This window comes from Strongylocentrotus purpuratus, unplaced genomic scaffold (genome assembly GCF_000002235.5).
Source record: "Strongylocentrotus purpuratus isolate Spur 01 unplaced genomic scaffold, Spur_5.0 spur5_scaffold_17, whole genome shotgun sequence".
NCBI lineage: Eukaryota > Metazoa > Echinodermata > Echinoidea > Camarodonta > Strongylocentrotidae > Strongylocentrotus > Strongylocentrotus purpuratus.
The window spans coordinates 10,129,371-10,148,979 of record NW_022145602.1 but is presented as its reverse complement, the minus strand read 5'-3'; the positions used below and the strand labels follow the sequence as shown (position 1 = coordinate 10,148,979).

At 38.7% G+C, this 19,609-nt stretch overlaps 2 protein-coding genes across 3 annotated transcripts; both read left to right on the top strand.

Moving 5' to 3' along the window:
- Positions 1–630: 630 nt before the first annotated feature.
- LOC591704 (arylsulfatase B) lies at positions 631–10,584 on the top strand. 2 transcript variants are annotated; one of them, XM_030988658.1, is made up of 8 exons: positions 631–956; positions 1,409–1,845; positions 3,433–3,619; positions 4,395–4,579; positions 6,045–6,252; positions 7,310–7,562; positions 9,072–9,280; positions 10,073–10,584. In XM_030988658.1, exons 2-8 carry the CDS (start codon positions 1,552–1,554, stop codon positions 10,342–10,344), a joined length of 1,608 nt encoding a protein of 535 aa, XP_030844518.1. In that variant the 5' UTR covers positions 631–956; positions 1,409–1,551; the 3' UTR covers positions 10,345–10,584. The 2 variants fall into 2 exon arrangements, with proteins under 2 accessions (XP_030844518.1, XP_030844517.1); XM_030988657.1 differs by lacking the exon at positions 631–956 and having other exon boundaries at positions 1,329–1,845.
- A 6,549-nt stretch (positions 10,585–17,133) lies between these two features.
- LOC593281 (beta-1,3-galactosyltransferase 5-like) lies at positions 17,134–18,517 on the top strand. Its single transcript, XM_792762.3, has one exon. The coding sequence runs from the start codon at positions 17,331–17,333 to the stop codon at positions 18,474–18,476; it is 1,146 nt and encodes a 381-aa protein (XP_797855.3). The 5' UTR covers positions 17,134–17,330; the 3' UTR covers positions 18,477–18,517.
- Positions 18,518–19,609: the final 1,092 nt, after the last annotated feature.

Sequence of the window (19,609 nt, the reverse complement as noted above, 5' to 3'; positions counted from 1 at the left end):
CTTTTATTCTTCAATCATCTTTGTCATTTGGCCACACAGCGACGTAAGCGCACTAATCGCCCGATCCCCCAAAATGCACCGGTCCCGTCGGAAGAATGAAAGGATTGTCCCCGTTTTAACCTTGGGTGGAGGGGGGGGGGGGTGGGGGTGTCATTAATTTTCTCAGCTGATTGAGCGCGCGACACGAAAACAATCTAGGCAGTGCACTACGTTCAGTTTGCATACACTCTACCATCCTACTGTTACTTTTTAAAATATCTTTTTGGTATACATTTATCTTCATCCTGTTATTTCCTGTTTGTTTTTATTAATTCATTTGATGTACCATTGTCATTTTTGATTAAAACCACAAATGATATGTTTATTTGATATATTTACATTTTTTCACACGGCCCTAAAGGAAATTGGTCTTGTTACTGTTTTTTTTTTTTTTTTTACCGTGTATAACAAATATATCAATTCAATTCAATTCCAAACAAGACTCTCCGTTACGAAGGGCGACTTACATGGTTGGTAATTGAGCCTATATTAGGGACTTTTAGATTTGCACGAAGGCAGTGTGGATTGCTACGGTCGACGTCCTTTTAATGCACTGCCTTGAATGGACGTCACACGTATCAGTCCACGCAAATCTAAAAGTCCCTATTTATTACTATAGTAGTTCGCAAACATAACTTAAGCTCGGATTGTGATTCAGGCGTGTAGAGACTGACTGAGGTTATAGCTTGGGCCAATTCTTTTAGGAAGTGCGTGCATTCAATACATGTAGCACGGTCTGTGCGTGTCTGCGTGACTCTTGAAGCAGCTAGTATTCAATAGAATAGGCCCACCTGATAACAACCGTGTGGGTAAAAGCCGAGTCGATAATCAATAATTGGTGTCTACAATGTATTCATTGAATATTGCCTGTGGATTGAAAGTGGTGTTATAGAGAACGTCTAACATACTGAAGAACGGTGAGCTATGCATGTATAGTACCGTTTGTGAGTGGAGGATATACAGTTGAAGCTGACTTGTAGTGGAACTGTTGTCAATATGTAGAGGTAGCCGCAATAGCAGGGTGACTCTCAATCTGACCAGGGGGGTGTTTCACAAAGATCCTAAGTTGAACTTATCTCTAAGTTGGACTTAACATTTCTGGAAAGCCATTAGCATGAATTGAAATATTTTGTAAAAGTTATTTTAAAAGGTATAAAATGTTGATTCAAATCAATCATATTTTCTATCATTATGAAAGATTTCAGGTTCTTGATGTGGAATTTATGATAAGTCTAAAATACTTCAATTTTTGCTTTTGAATATATTTTATTTTAAGGCTACAAATGGCTCTCCATAATTCGTAAGTCCAACTTAGAGATAAGTTCAACTTAGGATCTTTGTGAAACACCTCCCTGCTCTCACTCAATAGGTGATTACTCTGTGGAATACAGGACCGTTTTTATAGATATTGGATGTACGTATTGTATACATCGCATTACATTACACGAGGGAGGCACACGTGGTTGATGGGCTATAAAAGCAATTGCATCGTCAATTTACCTAGATAAAATAATGGTGCAATATTTGACGATGGCTCTTAGAGGTCTCCTTCGGTTTGTCTTCCTATTCCACTTGTTGACGTTTGCAACTTCGGACCAATCACACACCGGACGACCTAACGTCGTGTTCATTCTCGCTGACGACTTTGGGTACAACGATGTCGGATATCACGGTCGCGAGCATGGGTCGATGGTGTTGACGCCGAATCTCGACGGGTTAGCTGGAGAAGGAGTCAAGCTTGAGAAGTACTATGTCCAACCCATCTGCTCCCCAACCAGGAGCCAACTACTCTCGGGGAGATACCAGGTAAATAGTTCCCTCTGTTTCTGTTCTTTCTTTTTATTCGTCTTCTTTCTTCTCTTCCTCTTCTTCTATTTCTTATTATACAGCTTATAGTTGTACTGCATTATCATCAGTACATTTTTCTTTTTTTCTTCATCTTTTTCATATCATTTATCTATTGCTTATTCTTCTTTTCTCTTTTTTGGGGGTCTTTTTTTTCCTTCTTCTAATCCTTATTTCTTTCTTCTTTATCACCTTCTACTTCTTTCTCCTCCTCCTCCTACTCATCTTCTTCTTAGTGTCTAATTTCTTTCCTCTTCTCGTTCTCTTCCTTCTGCTTCTTCCTTCCTTTCTGCTTCATCGTTTTTCTTTAATTTTGTTCCACTTCTTCTACTACATCCCTGATACCAGAGCTGGTAAAAATCACGTTTTATTTACGTCTTGTATTACGTCAAAAAGACGACATAACTTGACGTCTAAAAAGGACATCTTCGAGACGTAAACTTGTACCAATGGAAGACGTAATACGGACACCATTTCAATGTAATTTTTTAGTATTGCTGGTCAGAGAATACATTGTTGGGACGTTTTTTAAATGCGGTTTAATACCAACAGAAAATGTCATAAAGACTTCATATCCTTACGTGATCTTTACGTCCCTTTTTACTATAAATGACATCTATATGACCACCTGATTAAGGAAGAAAGTGTCAAAATCACTTTACGAATACGTTCTGAGCAATCACACAGCACAATCAAAGCGAAAAATATTGCATCACATAATATAAATACATGCCAGACAGAAATTAATTTTCATATTTTTAATATACATGTACATGTATTATGGTATGAAAATGGATAACATGAAACATAAAATCCTTATTTCTATATCTTCTTCTTCTATCTAACTTGCCTTCTATACGTACAGTGTCTTTACATCACCATCCTGACACTTCTTCCAAAACATGCTGTTTATAAAATACCTAGTGTATTTCTGTCAGTCTCGTAATTGATTTTAGGAAAGTTAACGGGCCATCACAAAGATATTTGTTTTTTGTTGTAAAGTGTGCTCCTTTTTTCGGATAAACGTTGTAATTAAAAGAAGGTTTACATTTGCTTTCAAATTTAATTCAGATACAAGAAACTATGAAATATTTTGGTTATTATTCGTTAACTTCCAGTGTCACAAATAAGGTATTAAAATATGCCCATCTGACGGTAGGTTAATGTATAAAACCCCTGACCTTCCGGGGGCTCCGCCCCCTGGACCCCACACCAATTGGTGTCCTGCCAGTGTCACAAATAAGGTATAAAAATATGCTCATCTGACAATTATTAAATGCCTATACCCCCGAAGCTTCTGGGGGCTCCACCCCTTGACCCCGCCGAGAAACGTACCAATATCTGGCTCGCATAATTTCAAATTTGCCCCCCCCCCCCTAAGAAATCCTGGATCCGCTTGGACCTAACTCATTATATATAGGCGCGGCTGCCCAAACCCCAACCTGCCGTAATTTATTATTTTTTGGCGGCGCGCGCGGCTTCAAGAAGTCGGAAAAGATCATTCCCCACCCCGGTCACCTATATTTATTTAATTTTTCTTTGAAAAAGATCCACACAGGCCTTCAGTACGGTGTCATCAGACCAGCACAGCCTCACTGTCTGCCCTTGGATGAGGTGACCCTCCCCCAGAAACTAAAAGAGCGGGACTACGCCACACACATGGTCGGTAAATGGCACATCGGCTTTTATAAAGACGCGTGTACGCCGACAGAAAGGGGCTTCGATTCTTACTTTGGTAAGGATGAATGACGTTTGCTTTGTGACATGCTTATGATATATTGCAATATTCATTTCCTTCCTTTAAGCCTCAGTCTCATCTTCTCGTACTTGGCTCGCGTATTGCTGCCTATTTATGACAAGCCGTTTTAACATTTATTCCTAGTTCTTGATATCAAGAATTGCCATTGCTTTACAACAGAATATCATTTCTTGATATCCAGAATTCACTTCTTAATATCAAGAAATAGGCATAAATGTTAAAACGGCTTGCCATAAATACGCAGCAATACGCAAAGGTGTGACCGAGGCATAAGTCTAAGGACTATTACAAAGAAATATATCTATCATTTGTCTATCAATTACCATGCAGGGAGGTCTAATCCCTCCTTGCGAAACTAGTGCAGATAGGCTTTGAAGCTAAAACTAAAAGTATTCAACTATGCCCTAATTCAACTGGTCTATCTTTCACTCTGGAGTTAATACGAAAAATACAAAAACATCAAATTTAAAAGGAGTATGAATGATTTAGTTGTTAATTGTGTGTGTATATATATATATATATATACGTATTATAACACGTTCTAAACGAGAAGTTGACTTTCTATAAAAGTTTCCCCCCCCCTCACCCCCCCCCCCCCCGAAAAACAAAAACAAAACAAACAAAAAATCAAACTTTCCCCAACATCCAAGTTTGCAAATTTGTGATATCTACCCCAGCATTCAAAGTTTGCACATTTGTAAATGTTAGTAAAAACGTCTGTTGGTACACTTCAAATGTTTCTTTACCATAGGGTACCTCTCTGGTGCAGAAGACTACTACTCTCACTCGCGCTCGTTCCAAATCGGTAGCAAGACTCTGAAAGGACTTGACTTGATGGCCAATAAGACACCTGCTTTCCAGTACAAGGGACAGTATTCGACGCATCTCTTCACCAGTAAAGCCATTGACGTCATCAATAACCACGAGAGGTCAAAGGTAAACGCATGGAGGTGATAAAGAAGGATGGGAATAAATCCGCTAAAGCCGGTAATTTAATACTCTGTAATAAATGTGAAACTGGTGCCTGGCCTTCAAAATTCCCCGCAGTGGAAGAGCAGCTCAGAGCATGGAACTTCAAAGCCAAGTCGAATGTTACAAATCCCATTGTTACGCTTTCGAACTCACGCATGCGTATGTATAAATTAGGAGTTTCCACTCCTTCTTTATCACCTCCCTGGTAAGCGAAAAAGATGTGCCAACGGAAATGATTTGAAACTTTGGAGATAGTCATTCACATTTTGCGGTTCTGAAAAATAACTGTTGATTTAGAGACCTAAAAAAGTATTCAAGATGCATGAATAGATATGCCATTTTCTGCACAGACTGTTTCCATTTTGTGTTGCTTGACCATATCGCGTTCAGTGCCTGGAATTTTCAAAACGAAAGTAGCTTTAAAATTCTTAAATTGGCAAAACAGTAATGATAACGATTAAATAATATTTCTGACTTATTTTATCAAGGGATTAAATTGAAGCGTCCGGGATGATTTAACTCATAGCCTGCCATAAGGCTGCATGCACGCTATCGCTATGCTGCTTCGTACATGCGAGAGAGCTAGTACCTATTGAGTGCCATGTGCGTGCAAGTGCGCTTTCGTAATCGCAGTTATTGTTCATGCTCATTGGACTGTGCTGTGTGTTTTGCACTCGCCATTCATAGAACCATCACGTTAATCAGATTATCTCCAAAACAACCTGGCACGGGGGAATTTGGGGCTTGGCACCCTGGGGATTAGCCCCTTGGCATGATAAGATTTAAAGCACTAACGAGCTATTTTTGTAAGTACAAAAACCTATGTGAGAATAAGAAGAAGAAGAAGAAGGGCCAAGAAAATTGATCAAAGCAGTCAAGCAATTCCTTCATACTGGTACCCTGGGTAGAGAGTGGCAAAATTAATCTAGTTCCCCCGTACCTCTTTGCCCAGCTTCAAGCAGGGATACTCATGCTACAATCGTTTGATCTACGGTTGTTAATACCTTAAGCTGTACATCGTTCCTTTTGATGTAGTTTTTTTTTTTTTAATATAGATATCAGGACACTGTACATTATGCCTAAAAAAAAAGGATGTTGTTATTGCCCTGTGGGCGCCAGAGCATGGGTCGGTCGGTCGGAAATCTTTTTTTTTCTTTTAACTTTTTTTCTTTTTTTTTCTCCGTCTTTGAGCTGATATTTCGTAGCTTTTCGCTTTAATACATTTTTTTTTATTTTTTAATCCGACCGTAGATTTCAAGATTCTTAGGTCGGTCGCAGAGGGCAATACAACATTTTTGTTTACACCTTATGCCTGCACAGTTGCACCTTCAAAAGAACGAGAAAACACACCATAAGGTGGACTGTACCTATAGCGAAGATGAAGAAGAACTAGGGCTAACCTGTATTTGCATTTATTTTATTTGTTTAGCCACTATTTCTGTATCTGGCATACCAAGCCGTGCACAGTCCTCTGCAAGTACCCTCCAAATACGAAGAGCCTTATGCGAACATCACCAGTTCAGCGAGACGAGCCTATGCAGGGATGGTGTCATGTATGGATGAGGGTATCGGGAACGTTACCCGGGCACTCGTGGACGCAGGGCTGTACAACAACACCATCATCATATTCTCCACAGGTATGAGTTCATCATTGGTCGGTATAAGATGTTAGCGTGTGTGCGGTGTGGTTGTGCGGTGTAAGTCTGGGTGTGAGGTGTTTTTGTGTGTAATTGGGTGTTTACAGACGTGTATCAATCAGAAGGGACTATTTACAAATGTCTCACCAACTTATAGTCGGCGTTCTTTCTACCCCCGGACAATTACCCCAGGACAACTTACCCCTCGGACAACTACCCCTCGGACAACTACCCCCAGACAACTATCCCCTAGGATAAATGCCCCGGGGGTAGTTTTCCTAGAGGATGGTTGTCTGGCGGTAGTTGTCCTGGGGGGTAGTCCTCCTAGAGGGAAGTATGTCCTCTGGGGTAGATGTCCTAGGGGTAGTTGTCCTAGGGGGTTGTTGACTGGGGTGGTTATCTGGGGGTGGATGTCCAGGGGGTAGGTGTCCGGATACGATGTACATCATATTGCAAGACAAAATATCATACCATCAGTTCGTATTTACGATCAGAATACATTTACAGTAATACTTGGAAAACACGCGGACAGAGGTAGGGATCAATATACACCATTCATTATCACCTTTACTCTCGAAATGAAGATTGTTACATCCTGTCGTTGCAGTCATATTTTTGTTCGGAAAAAAACGCCAAAGAATAGCCAAATTTTCCACCATTTTATCAAATATTTTCAACATTTCACATGGAATCCCAAATGGCATGGCATCACTTGGTACTTTTTGGTTCCTTTCTATAATAGTGGTATCCTGTTTTTTTCGACATCTTACCGATATTTTGATAATTTGGAGCTGTGCGCCCAACGTAGTTGCGTGAAATATGGTTAAACCATTAATACTAAAAACAGTTTTCCCCCTACCATTTCCAGTTGCATTAGTCTTGTTGGAAAGATAATCGCTTTTCAATACTTCATATCAAATATAATATAAAAGAATAACATAATTTAGGATCATAGTTTCTTATCGTTGATTTACAGCACAAATATAGATGTTAAGTAACACTGTGAAGAACAATACTGATTTATTATTGTTTCTCTTTTGATTTTCATTTGAAACAGACAATGGTGGTCCCATCAATGTCGGTGCGAATAACTGGCCTCTGAGGGGGTCGAAGGGCTCCCTCTGGGAGGGAGGGGTGCGTGGTGTAGGGTTCGTTCACAGCCCCCTCCTGCCCCCATCGGTGAAAGGAACGATAAATCATGAACTCATTCACGTGAGTGACTGGTTACCCACCATCGTGGCAGGCATGGCTGGGGGTAGCCTGAATGGAACCAAACCTCTGGATGGCTACGATGTCTGGAACTCGATCAGGTATTGGGTTAATTAGTCAATCAGGGGGGGGGGGTGTTTCACATAGATTCTAAGTTGAACTTATCTCTAAGTTGGACTTAAAAATTATGGAAAGCCGTTAGCATCTTTGAAAATATTTTGTAAAAGTTATTTTGAAAGGCATAAAATGTTGATTGAAATCATTCATATTTTCTATCATCAAGGAGATTTCATGTTCTTGATGTGGAATTTATAAAAAAAGTCTAAAATACTTGAATTTCTGCTTTTGAATATATTTCATTTTAAGGCTCCAATGGCTGTCCATAATTTTTAAGTCCAACTTAGTATTAAGTTCTACTTAGGATCTTTGTGAAACACCCCCAGGACCAATACCGACTTTCCACTATCGGCAAAATAGTGTTTTCTCGCTATCGACCGACAAAGGTCGCATACTTACAACATGTCACTGATAAGACGGTATTGGTCCTCACTGATATCCCCTCATTGAATTCCGTCTATTTTTTTTTTAATAGGGGGGGGGGGGCAAATGGGAAGCTCTCTTCTTGTTTGGTTCCATTTCACAAGAAAGATGACAAATTTGACCTTTCGATGCAGGTGGTCACTAAAGCAGTTTTTATTGTATTATGATTTGTCCACGTATGATTAACACCAACCGACAATTGATGACAGTAGCTACATCCACACGTAGACTAGTGAATGTGATTTGAATATTGCCTTTATTTGTTAATCCACATCAAAATCTCACATTTTTTTAAGCGCGTGAATTCAAAAGTCTCATTAAATATTGAGACTTTGATTCCGATCAGATTCTTACTATAAGTACGATTTTTTATTTTGAAAAAATGCGGCCAATAGTGACATTTAAATATCTATACTTCCTGTCCCTCAATGCAAACAGGCGAGTCGCGATTCTAATCTCACTTTTGGGGAGTGTATGAATGATACTTCTATGTTTTAACCACGTCAAAGCTTCACGTTGTCTTTTTGTCAAAGAGAAGGTTGAGGTCTGGGAAAGGTTAACATAATGTGAGCTTTTTCATTCGTTTTATGTTTGTGCGAAAAAATATCAAGCAAAAAAAAAAACCCTTGTCAAGGATGGTTCTTCGAATGCCCTCATGTTCGTAACATAAACAGTTACAGCTAAAGGTTGTGGACCACATTTTTGATGCCACATCTTTGTGCTTTCTCACATACGTATTACTGTGTACACTGAGGAGGCGCGATAGCTCAGTCGGTAGAGCAGTGGTAACGTAATCCGGTGACCCGGGTTCGAAACCAAGTCGATGCGCTAGTGCCCTTTGGTAAGGCATGAATCATCATTACCAAGTCCCTCGGAGAGGACCTAAAGCCGTCGGCCGTCTGGTTGCTTACTTACAAGCGTTTATGCATTCTTAGCAGTCAGGTAAAATAACCACCACCATCACAATCGAGCTAATTAATGATCATTTTGACGATTCCACACGTTGTTTTTTTTAAGTTGAAATTATATCAGCAGAACCCAACTTTATCTTTTACTCAATTGAACCTAAGGGGCATGGATCCCTCCCCTCGGCAGGAGCTACTCCATAACCTGGATCCCCTCGACGTCGCAGCGGACTTCGAAGGCGATGCTAAATGTTCTGGAAAGAAAACGACGGAGTGTAGGATGATTCCGGGAAAGTTCAACACGTCGATGAAGGCTGCTCTGCGTGTGGGGGACTGGAAGATTCAGACGGGTTCGGGGGCTAAATATTCAGGTGGTAAGTACAGCACACAAACAGTTCATGTGTGCGAGTGCATTGGTGAATATGCTCTGCACACAGGCTAATGAAATCATATATTAAGCGCATCCAAACAATAGGCATAATGCTCATTAGTTCTACCATGTTTCCTTTATTTTTGATGGGGACATTTTTGGCACGGTAAGCGTGCTAAGAAAGGGTGATGCACGATCACGTGGTGTCATTTGCCCTATTAGAGTACACATATTCTAGTTGTACCTGTTTTTATAATAAACACCATCGCAAAGACTGTCCAGCCATCATCCTAAGGAAATTGCAATAGCCTAGCTTGTCCATCAATTAATATTGAAATACGCAAAGATTGTAATGAAGCGTTACGTAATCGGAACATACATTTTTTCCCGCGGTTTCATACTGTACCATATCTGATGAAGTCTTTAGTAGACAAGAAAGGATAGGTAAAGAGCGTTTGATATCAACAATCCGGTAAAATAAGATAATAGAAATGAAATACACAGTGAAAGTGACTTTCTAAAAAAACGAGTTAGTAAAACTACTTTGATTGTAGTCACTAAAGGTTGGACTGGATTCAACTCAAAAGAATGTGATCCCTTATTATGACTCCTAAAAAGTGGCTCTCTATACGCTTCTACATTGAGAAAGTATTCTACCTCCCATAAGGTTGTTTTTATAATTTCCTTTTTAAACGTAACTCCCCCCCCCCCCCCCCAAGTGATTCCCTTTCTCATATCCGTTTAACTCTCTCTTCTCTTTCTTCTCTCCCCAATTTCATAAAATTCCCCACGATAGACGTGCAGGTGAATTTGTGGAAGCCGCCTCCCGAATCCGGACTCCATACCATTTATCCAGTGCAAAAACCAAAGCAGAAAGTGTGGCTGTTCAACATAACCGCCGATCCGCTGGAGGAGAACGATCTATCCGATACGTATCCGGATGTGGTGGCGCAACTTCTACACAGGCTGCAGTACTATTACAAGGATTCGGTTCCCCCGAGGTATCCGCCCCCGGATGTAAATGCTGACCCGGCTTTACATGGCGGTGCTTGGGGTCCATGGGAATGAAATTGAGACAATGATTACTTACGGCGTGAAGACTGTTCAAAATATAATTGAGGACATCAACAATACTGTTTTGTCTCATACAATGCATACTGCAGAATATCAACATCTGTTTTCACTTTCTTTTTTCTTTTTTCCCAGATCTAGTATTCATTTGTTTTGTGCTAGATTTGTTTCTCTTTTTTTCCAAAGATAATGAATAAATGGGCTTTAGGCCCTGGTTATTGATGTTGTTATTCAAAATAATTGTGTAATGTATTCGTCTAGAGTATCCATTTATTTTTTTAATTATTATACTATTACGTAGTTCTGTGTTAAATCTGTGTTGTTTGGGAATAAATGTGATGTTATTATATGTACCTGTATAATGTAAGGCTTCCTTGGAAAGCAGGCCAATTTTTTTTTTTTTTTTTTTTTTTTTTTGGGGGGGGGGGTTCAAATGGAACTACCCTACTGGAATAAAACTTAAAGATAATGGTCATGCGATTGCATTGTGAAAGAAACGTTGTGGAATCGATCAGAAAAAGGTTGATCATCTAGTATATAAGTATTGGTGTGTACTGCAAGGTTCTGGAATTTGGCCCAGTCTTCGTAAAGTTACAAGCACTGTACACAGACAGATGTATATGGGACTACGCACACATGCGCGACACGTGAGTTTATCTCTCACAATCCAATAGATAAACTAATTTACCAAATATATCAATTAGTAGGCGGTCCCCCGGCAAAATTGTTATCATCATGTATTATTCAAAACATATTCGTTCACATGATTGGTAATAAGAGCTTCCATTTAATTTTTTTGAAATTGGGGCGTTTCCAATACTGGTCTTTACCTTTAATAAATAACATAAAGAAAAATTGTTGTGGTACCACTAGTATTTCAAGTACACTCCATGGAAGCCATCTTCGTTCTCCTTGGTTATAGGAGGCAATAGTTAAAGACCGTCACCACTACTGGGCCAGAAGGGATTAGACCACACAGAGAGCCATCGAGGTCACTGTGACAGGTGGCTATCTCATTAACTCAGCTCTCATTTAACATAAGAAAAAGAGGATCATGGGGGACCAACAGGCACCGATTGGGGAAGTTTTCTATATAGAGGGAGCAAGTAGCTACAATTATGGCAGTGTGCCTTTAAAGGGACTCGGTAACATTGTTCAGATGAGAGAAAATGCTGCTAAGATAGTGACTTCAATGCTAGATGTACAATTTCAGACTATCTGAAAGTATGAGTGAAGACAGACCATTATTAATCTGATCTGATCGATTCCTTAATTCTCCCAACTATATTATTAAAATTAAATTACATTTTAGATCAATGTAAATCGTCACAAAGCAATGAATTGGCTCTATATACCATTCCAGACTATAAGTGACGAGTGATTTTTTAAAGCCTGTCTTATGTCTTCTTTTTTATGGAAAACTGGTTGGGAAAAATTCAAAAAGGTTGGAAGAATTTACTGTTAGAGGGTGTTGCACAGTGATACCTTCAAAGAAAAACATTAATATCTTTGTGGTTTGAGAATTTCTTCAGGATTTGTTGCATGTAAGAGGGTTAGTACAGTAAAAGGAATATAATGAGTATCATTTATAACAAAAATTACGCAGTTTTTCCATTAAACTTCAACAATGTTACCGAATCACTTTAAAGCGCAATCCAAGCTTTGACATAAGTTCACCTGCATGAAAGAAAATTCTGAGAAACAGGATGGCGAAAGTTCCAAACAAATTGGATCGATAATAAGGGACTTTTTAATGGTTTAAATATGAGATGACTATAAATCTATGCCAATATCATATGGCAATATAGTCAATGGATTGCTACGTTGTTATGGGCAGCTCTCCCGTTTGTCCCTTGGGGTACTACAAGAAATATATAAAAATCACGTAAAGCGTTTTAATACACATCCTTTGAAGAAGGAAAATAGACAATTAAATCATTTTATGTGTCGAAAGTTGTCCAGTTCAGCCAGTTTGAAGTGCCCATTTGAATAGTCATAAATGTCACTTGTACACAATTGTAAAATCCACTGAGACTAATACTGGATACATGCTCAAGAAGTTGTGTAATCATTATTCATTCATGCACCCAGGCGCGTACGCAGAGGGTGTTTTGGGAATAACCCCCCCCCCCCCCTCAATTTTTGTGTTATTATTATTATTTGGAGCTCAAGGGGGAGTAAAAGAAAATGCTCCTTAAAACCCCGGTGGATTATTGCTTGTATATAATACCCCGAAGGACGAATTGGTCATCGCTTGCATTATTTATTTTCTTTGGGAAATATTTAATGTTGGAACCTGGAAGTATTGATTGATGTATATTGTGATGTAATCATATACTGATAGAAAGATATATACAATGACATGATATACTCTTATACTCTTATTTCATATTGAATCCAAATCATTTTATTTGGTCGTTTATTTGTGTGTACATCAATATTGAGCAGATGGCTCTTAATTAATTCTATGTACACTATATTTACTCTTGAAGTCGCCTGATTATTTTCCTGTGATTCATGTTCATATTCATGTCGACAGAATCTAATATATCTTCAGACTGGTAATTGACAGTTCTGTTGCAGAGGGCGCTACACAATCTTTTGTGAGATAATGAAAAACTGAGTGTCAAATTTGAAAGAACATACAATTTAAATGACAAAATCATCTTAGTTTGATCAAAATCGGTTCAGAAACGGCTGAAATATCCATAAATATGACGATTTATAATACTTGTGTACCACCACAAATCAGATAAATTGGGGAAAAAAGTTGAAAAAAACGAGATAGCGCCTTTTACGTCGTATTTCAGCTTATGCTAATGTTGGCTTTTTTGTTGGCATTTTCGTGTTGGTTATATTAAGCACATCCAGCCGGCCCATGTATCGTATTTTTAATTAGATAATTATTTAACGGTCACCGTATTTTTTTTTAAGTTGAGCTGTATTTGTTTTAAAGTGGAGCTGAATTGGTATGATCCTATTGGCTAAATTTCACACATTCTGAGGTCTAGAATTACCTTCATAGCAATTACAGGTTCTAAAAGGGCACTATAAGTGTCATAGATAAGAATAAGAGCAACAACCATGCACTTTGAAGTCATTTTCGGTCTGAAAACAGAACTCAACTATCCCTTTAAATCTTACAAGGTGGCAGTAATCCTTTCAAGAGGGCAAACAAAGAATCACCTCCATGACTTTAGTCGTGATTATTCCAAAGGCACAAAGTGGGATTTATAATGTTTAAAAAGATCTGTGGATATTTGGGGTCATCTGAACCATTTGCTTCTGACTTCAAACTGGTCTATTGGGGTCCGTTTCTCGCAACCGTCTAACTTCTTGACTATTACAATCAGTGCTAGGAAGCTGCTTGTCGGCTATGCGTTTTACAAAGCCCTCTTCGCCAAGATCAAGGAAAACATCCTGACTAAGCAGTAGACCAATCGAATTTCAAGTAAGAAATTACTTGAAATTCGTTGAGTAGACCTACTAACAAGGTCCATGGTAGTACTGACGCCTCCGACCCTGTCATAACTTTTTTAGTTTATGAACAGCGCCATCACATGCCATTCATTGAGTAGCTAAACTTGGCTGGCAAAAAAAAGACAAGAAATCATATATGAATATTTGTTTTGACTATGCCATGTTTATATATAAGTAAACTAAACTGATTATACGCGTTTATTTCCTTTTGTAGAATCCTCGGAGGAATGGGTAATCTGCCAGAGCAGGCAAGCCAGTCAGAAGCATATTCTGTAGTTTTCAGACCCATATCAATTTCGAGATAAGATCTGTCTACAGATGTGTAAACTGAATAGTTAAAAACATGTGTTTTATTAGTTGGAAAGCTTAAATGTTATCATTTTGATGAGATTTTTTTCAAGCCTAAAGCATTGGACACAACTTTCATAGCACCATATATCTACTAAAAATAATATGATGGTGTATTTTGATAGAGTATCAATTAGGGATATCCGTGGGTACCCATTTAAAAAACGAAACTGATTTACCGGTCATGAAATGAAATATTCACAATTGTATACAAGTAGTTGATTGATTGATTGATTGGTTTTTATTCGACAAGCTTCCAACATACAACAATATACAATAATAACAGATCAAAAATAAGTCAGCTTGAACAGGATAACCCACGAAAGCTCGAGAGCTTATTTCCAGTGGGGTCCCTTAAATTAATAAGTTAAAATAGTAATATTTACAGACAGATAAGAAAATTAAAAGAACTACTTATTAAAGATAATAATAATAATAATAACATTAAACTGATGATAAAAATGATATTAAGTACAAGAGGAAAAAGAAGAAGAAGAAGAAGAAAAAGAGGAGAAGGAAGAGGAGGAAAATAATGATGAATTTGTAGAATTTCTATAACGTACGAAAACATAAGTATATACAACATGAAAAAGTTTTTCATGAGTTCTATGGTATAATCTACACATATTTTGAAGTACTTGGATCTCTTATTCCCTGCTACTATTTCAATCCTGCTTAGTCCTAATTCTTCTTTTTTTTAAGGAGTTTTCCTAAAATTCCCTTTTTAATCTATAGATGAGGTAGAAATGCGATTAAGGCTATATCGTGGCTCCTCTTCTCCCCGATAGCATCGATTTTACGAGATGACTTAGCTAGTAAGTTTTTCGTGAAACGGTTTAGAAAAATCAAAGATATCTCCGTAGATGATGGATAAAGTTATGACTGTCTTGTCATTGGCTTCAAAAAACGGGCCCCGGCCACGTATTTTTGTTCCGTACCGCTAATGCGTCGCAGAGGTTATTTCGACGACTTGAATAGAGGCAACATCCGACACACACACACTGAATCGCGCCGCACTGATCTTGTCACGTTTTCAGATCATAACGCATCAGCCGACAGTGCCGATGGTTATCCTTGGTTTGAGGGGTTTAAATTATTTTCGATTGCTAATTTCAGCTAATGTCTCCCTAACCTTAATCCTATTCATAAGCCCTACCCCCAACCCTAACCTTGAAAACCTAGACTAAATATATCTTTCCCCCATATTTAATCATGTGTAGTTTTGAAACATTGATGGATTATGTTATATGGGGACCTTGCTTTTACAAGCCCAGCTTTTCTAAGGTCTCCACTTTCTTTCATTTGGATTATATATCGACTTAAAATTGCACTTAAATTGTTTTTTCTTATGCTGTTTTTTGTTTTATTATTATATGTAAAAATGTTGTGAACGAAAGAAATAAAATGAACCTTTAACCTTGCACCTTGATCTAAACCTAAATCCTAGAATTTGATCAGTGCGGCGCGATTCAGTGTGTGTGTTTGTGTGTGTGTGCGTGTGTGCGTGTGTGTGTGTGTGTGTGCGTCGGATGTTGCTTCTATTCAAGTCGTCGAAATAACTTCTGCGACGCATTAGCGGTACGGAAAAAAAATACGCGCCTCGGCCAGCGCGCATGCTGGTCGTGAGGGTCTACTCTGGACGCATCTTTTTTTCCCCGTAAGGTAGCCATCCTTTCGCTGCATTATTTTGATTGGCTCAATAGGACTGATACGTCATGCGCTAGTCATCAATATTCATGACACGCACACACACAGAATCTGATGCGATAATTACAAATTACAGATTACAAATGCAAAGCTAAGTTTACTTTAAATAAGTGACATTGCGACAAAATCGGGAAGCTTACCGTAAACGAATAACTACCCAACGCAGGTCGTAACTTGTTCACAATCATTGCGACATACTGTTTAATAATTAGTCCAGAATCTGGCCGATTTAATTTGAATTTGATCTCCACCTCACCGTACCAACGCAAATATTCATATATTCAAATATTAATATGCATTCTAGGATGGCTGCCTTACGGGGAAAAAAGACGCACTCTGGACATCTGAGTCAATCGTGCTTGCTATAGAGTGGTGAAGTGTGACGTCATCAAAAAATCTATTTTTAGAATTTCTCAATTTTTTCTTCATTTTCCGACAGAGCATAAAAAAGAATGTCCAAATGTCGAAAACCAATTGAATATGTTAAGTATTGGCTGAGATATGACCATCTTAATAAAAAAAGATTGCCTATGGGAACTCAGTGTTATATGAATTCCTCTGGCTCCTAATGGTTAGGAGCCAAAGCATATAACACAGAGTTATATATATTTATTCAGAGGGTCATATTTCAGCCAATACTTAACATGTTCGATTGCTTTTCTACATTTGGAAATTCTTTTTTATGCTCTTTCGGAAAATAAAGAAAACCTTGAGAAATTCTAAAAATAGATTTGAATGACGTCACAGCTTCGGTACTGATCTATTGATCAATTTATAGTACAACAGCGTGTTACGCAGGTTGTGTTTTACTGATATCTCATGACATCAATTTATACTTCCCATCCACCGATGCCAAATATCTGAGCTGAAAATATTGTGCAAATATTGTGAACATAATTATGCATGACGGAAACGGGGGCCCGTTTCTCGAAACCAACGACAGGACAGTCATAATTTTATCCGCCAACTACAGAGATGTCTCTAGTTTTCCTAAAGCCATAGTCTTCCCAACAAATGACATGTGATGGCGCTGCACATCGACAAAACAGTTATGACAGAGATATGACAGGGGCCAAAACGTCATAAATACTTAGAATACTCAGAATTTTGTCCTTTATCTTGGCAAAAAGGGCTCCGTGAAACACGTTCCGGACAAATAGCTTACTAACGCCGATTTAGTCAAGAAGTTAGGCTTATGACGGTTTCGAGAAACAGACCCCAGATTGCCGCAACTCGGCATACGAAGAGCAATATCAATTACACAAAGACATGCATCTCAGTATCTGTATTACTAATTAGTAACCATGGACTTTGAGACACTTCAGTTATGGCACCGAAACACGGAGAAAGATAATAGTCATAGAATAAGGTATATCTCTTCATTTATATTTCATTCTGAGTGTTAGTTGTGTTGTATTGAAGAAGAGTTTTAGCTTTTTGAGAGAAATATGAGAGCGGGCTGTGAAAAGCGCCTGGTGTTGATCCTCGCGACAATAACCGCTTCGGGTATAATTTCGCTACGGAATCTCCTGGATCATAATGTCGTAATTTCCCGCTATCAACGTAAACAAGAAAGCTTACAGAAGTGCTCCTACTCTATGGTCGAGACCATGAACCATATGTCAAGTTGGAAATCACATCAAAATGTTTCTGGAATCATTGAAGCTCGACAAACTGTGATAGAAAATTCAAATATGACTAAACTCTTAACGTCTGCTTCCAAACCTGCAAAAGGGCTATATTTACAGGAACCCATAGATAAACACCTTTTCAGGTACATCCATAATCCAGAGATGACGTGTTTTCACGATAATTGCATGAAAATGGATGTGCATGTCGTATTCTTTGTTCCGTCAGCACTAGGAAATTTTGACCGTCGTGAAGCCATTCGTAGGTCCTACGGTAAAAGAGACACGTGGCCAGTTATCGCTGGTGGTGGTAAAATGGTGACGGTGTTCATGCTGGGCTCTACAAGCGATGCGGGACTTCAAGACAAGGTTGACATCGAGTCCAATAAATACGGCGACATCGTGCAAGAATCTTTTGTCGATTCTTACCTGAACCTGACTAGAAAGACGATCATGGGTCTGAAATGGGTCAAGAGCTACTGCAGACACGCGGAGTTTGCCATGAAGATCGACGATGACACTTCAATCATCCAACGCCGCATTATACCAATCCTCCGCGGTGCACCCCGCATCAGATACATGTTGGGGTATGTCTTCAAGAACCCGATTGTCATGCGTCAGAAAAAGCATAAATTCTACATGTCCAAGGCGTTTTACCCCAATGCTTCCTTTCCGACTTACTCTATCGGCGCTGGGTATATAATGTCAACGGACGTGGTCGAAGCAGTGTTCAACGTCGCTATCACCATTCCCATCTTCCCGTGGGAGGACGTCTTCGTTGGCATGTGCCTTCAGAAGCTCGACATCGAGCCCAATCACGATGAATCATTCCTCTTTCGGGAATCTTACATAAATCTTCTAACTGTCAAAAGCGCTAAGAGCGCAGAAAAGTACGTCATAGCAACAGACATTCCCCCCAAAAGAATGGTTTTTTTCTACGAGAGATTCAGAATAAAGGGGTCGTGAAGTAGTGACATCATATATTATTGGACAACATATTAACTGCATTACGCCTTTCCTATTGATTTAACTTTAAACAATTGTCTAAAACTCTACAACTTTAGACTTGGTGTTACAAAATGTAGAATGCCATTGTTTTTACCTTGTTTTGATTATTGTTCTTTACTTCAGTCTGAGCGATTTCAAAGACAAACAATTAAAACTGCAAAAGTTTCAAAAAACGAGCTGCACGTGTAGTACTGGCCGAAGGGTTTGATGTATCTTCTAATGACACATTTTAGGATGGATGCCTATTCAGACACGTTTCCAATTTGGACGGGCAGTGATGATGTGTAAATGGATGCATGGTATGGTACCAACATATTTAAAGAAAAATTTATATCATGTCAGTTCACTAAATGATCAAGACATAAGACAAGCTAAAGCCAGGGTAATAATCGGGAGCGCCAGGAGGGTCAAATCTGACTGACTATACAAGAACACACTATTATTATTATCATTATTGTGTGTACAAACAATTTAGGACCCCTAGTTTCAGGAATTCGAGTATGGAACCAACTTAAAAGCTCTTTCAAGAAGTCACCTACATTGAACAGTTTAAACGTACTCTAAAAGTTATGGTATCTGCAGATAGCGTGTAATTAAATTATTTATATTAGTTCCAAAATTGATACATTTAGTAAACATAGGTTGACATAATAAATGTTGAAATAAATTAACTGCATCAATCCTTGCTACTAGAGTTGATGTTTTTCTTTTTTAATTGAAACGTGCACATGTATTCCATTATTCAGCTTCTTGTGAACAATCAAAGTGTATTACTTAAAGGCACACTGCCATACTTGTAGCTACTTGCTCCCTCTATATAGAAAACTTCCCCAATCGGTGCCTGTTGGTCCCCCATGATCCTCTTTTTCTTATGTTAAATGAGAGCTGAGTTAATGAGATAGCCACCTGTCACAGTGACCTCGATGGCTCGCTGTTAGGTCTAATCCCTTCTTGCCCAGTAGTGGTGACGGTCTTTAAAGAGCAGCAATTATCTTTAAACATATCCAATGTAAATATGTACATAGCAAGTTTGGTATCCCGCGTGTTACGCTATATTGGATAATTCACATGTACAGTTTTCGTCGTTAAAA

Excerpts from the sequence above, each read along its gene's own strand:
- LOC591704 (XM_030988658.1), top strand. The coding sequence starts at position 1,552 with ATGGTGCAATATTTGACGATGGCTCTTAGAGGTCTCCTTCGGTTTGTC. Across the intron at positions 4,580-6,044 it reads ATAACCACGAGAGGTCAAAG|CCACTATTTCTGTATCTGGC; the intron begins GTAAACGCATGG and ends TTATTTGTTTAG. Across the intron at positions 9,281-10,072 it reads GGGGGCTAAATATTCAGGTG|ACGTGCAGGTGAATTTGTGG; the intron begins GTAAGTACAGCA and ends TCCCCACGATAG.
- LOC593281 (XM_792762.3), top strand. The coding sequence starts at position 17,331 with ATGAGAGCGGGCTGTGAAAAGCGCCTGGTGTTGATCCTCGCGACAATA.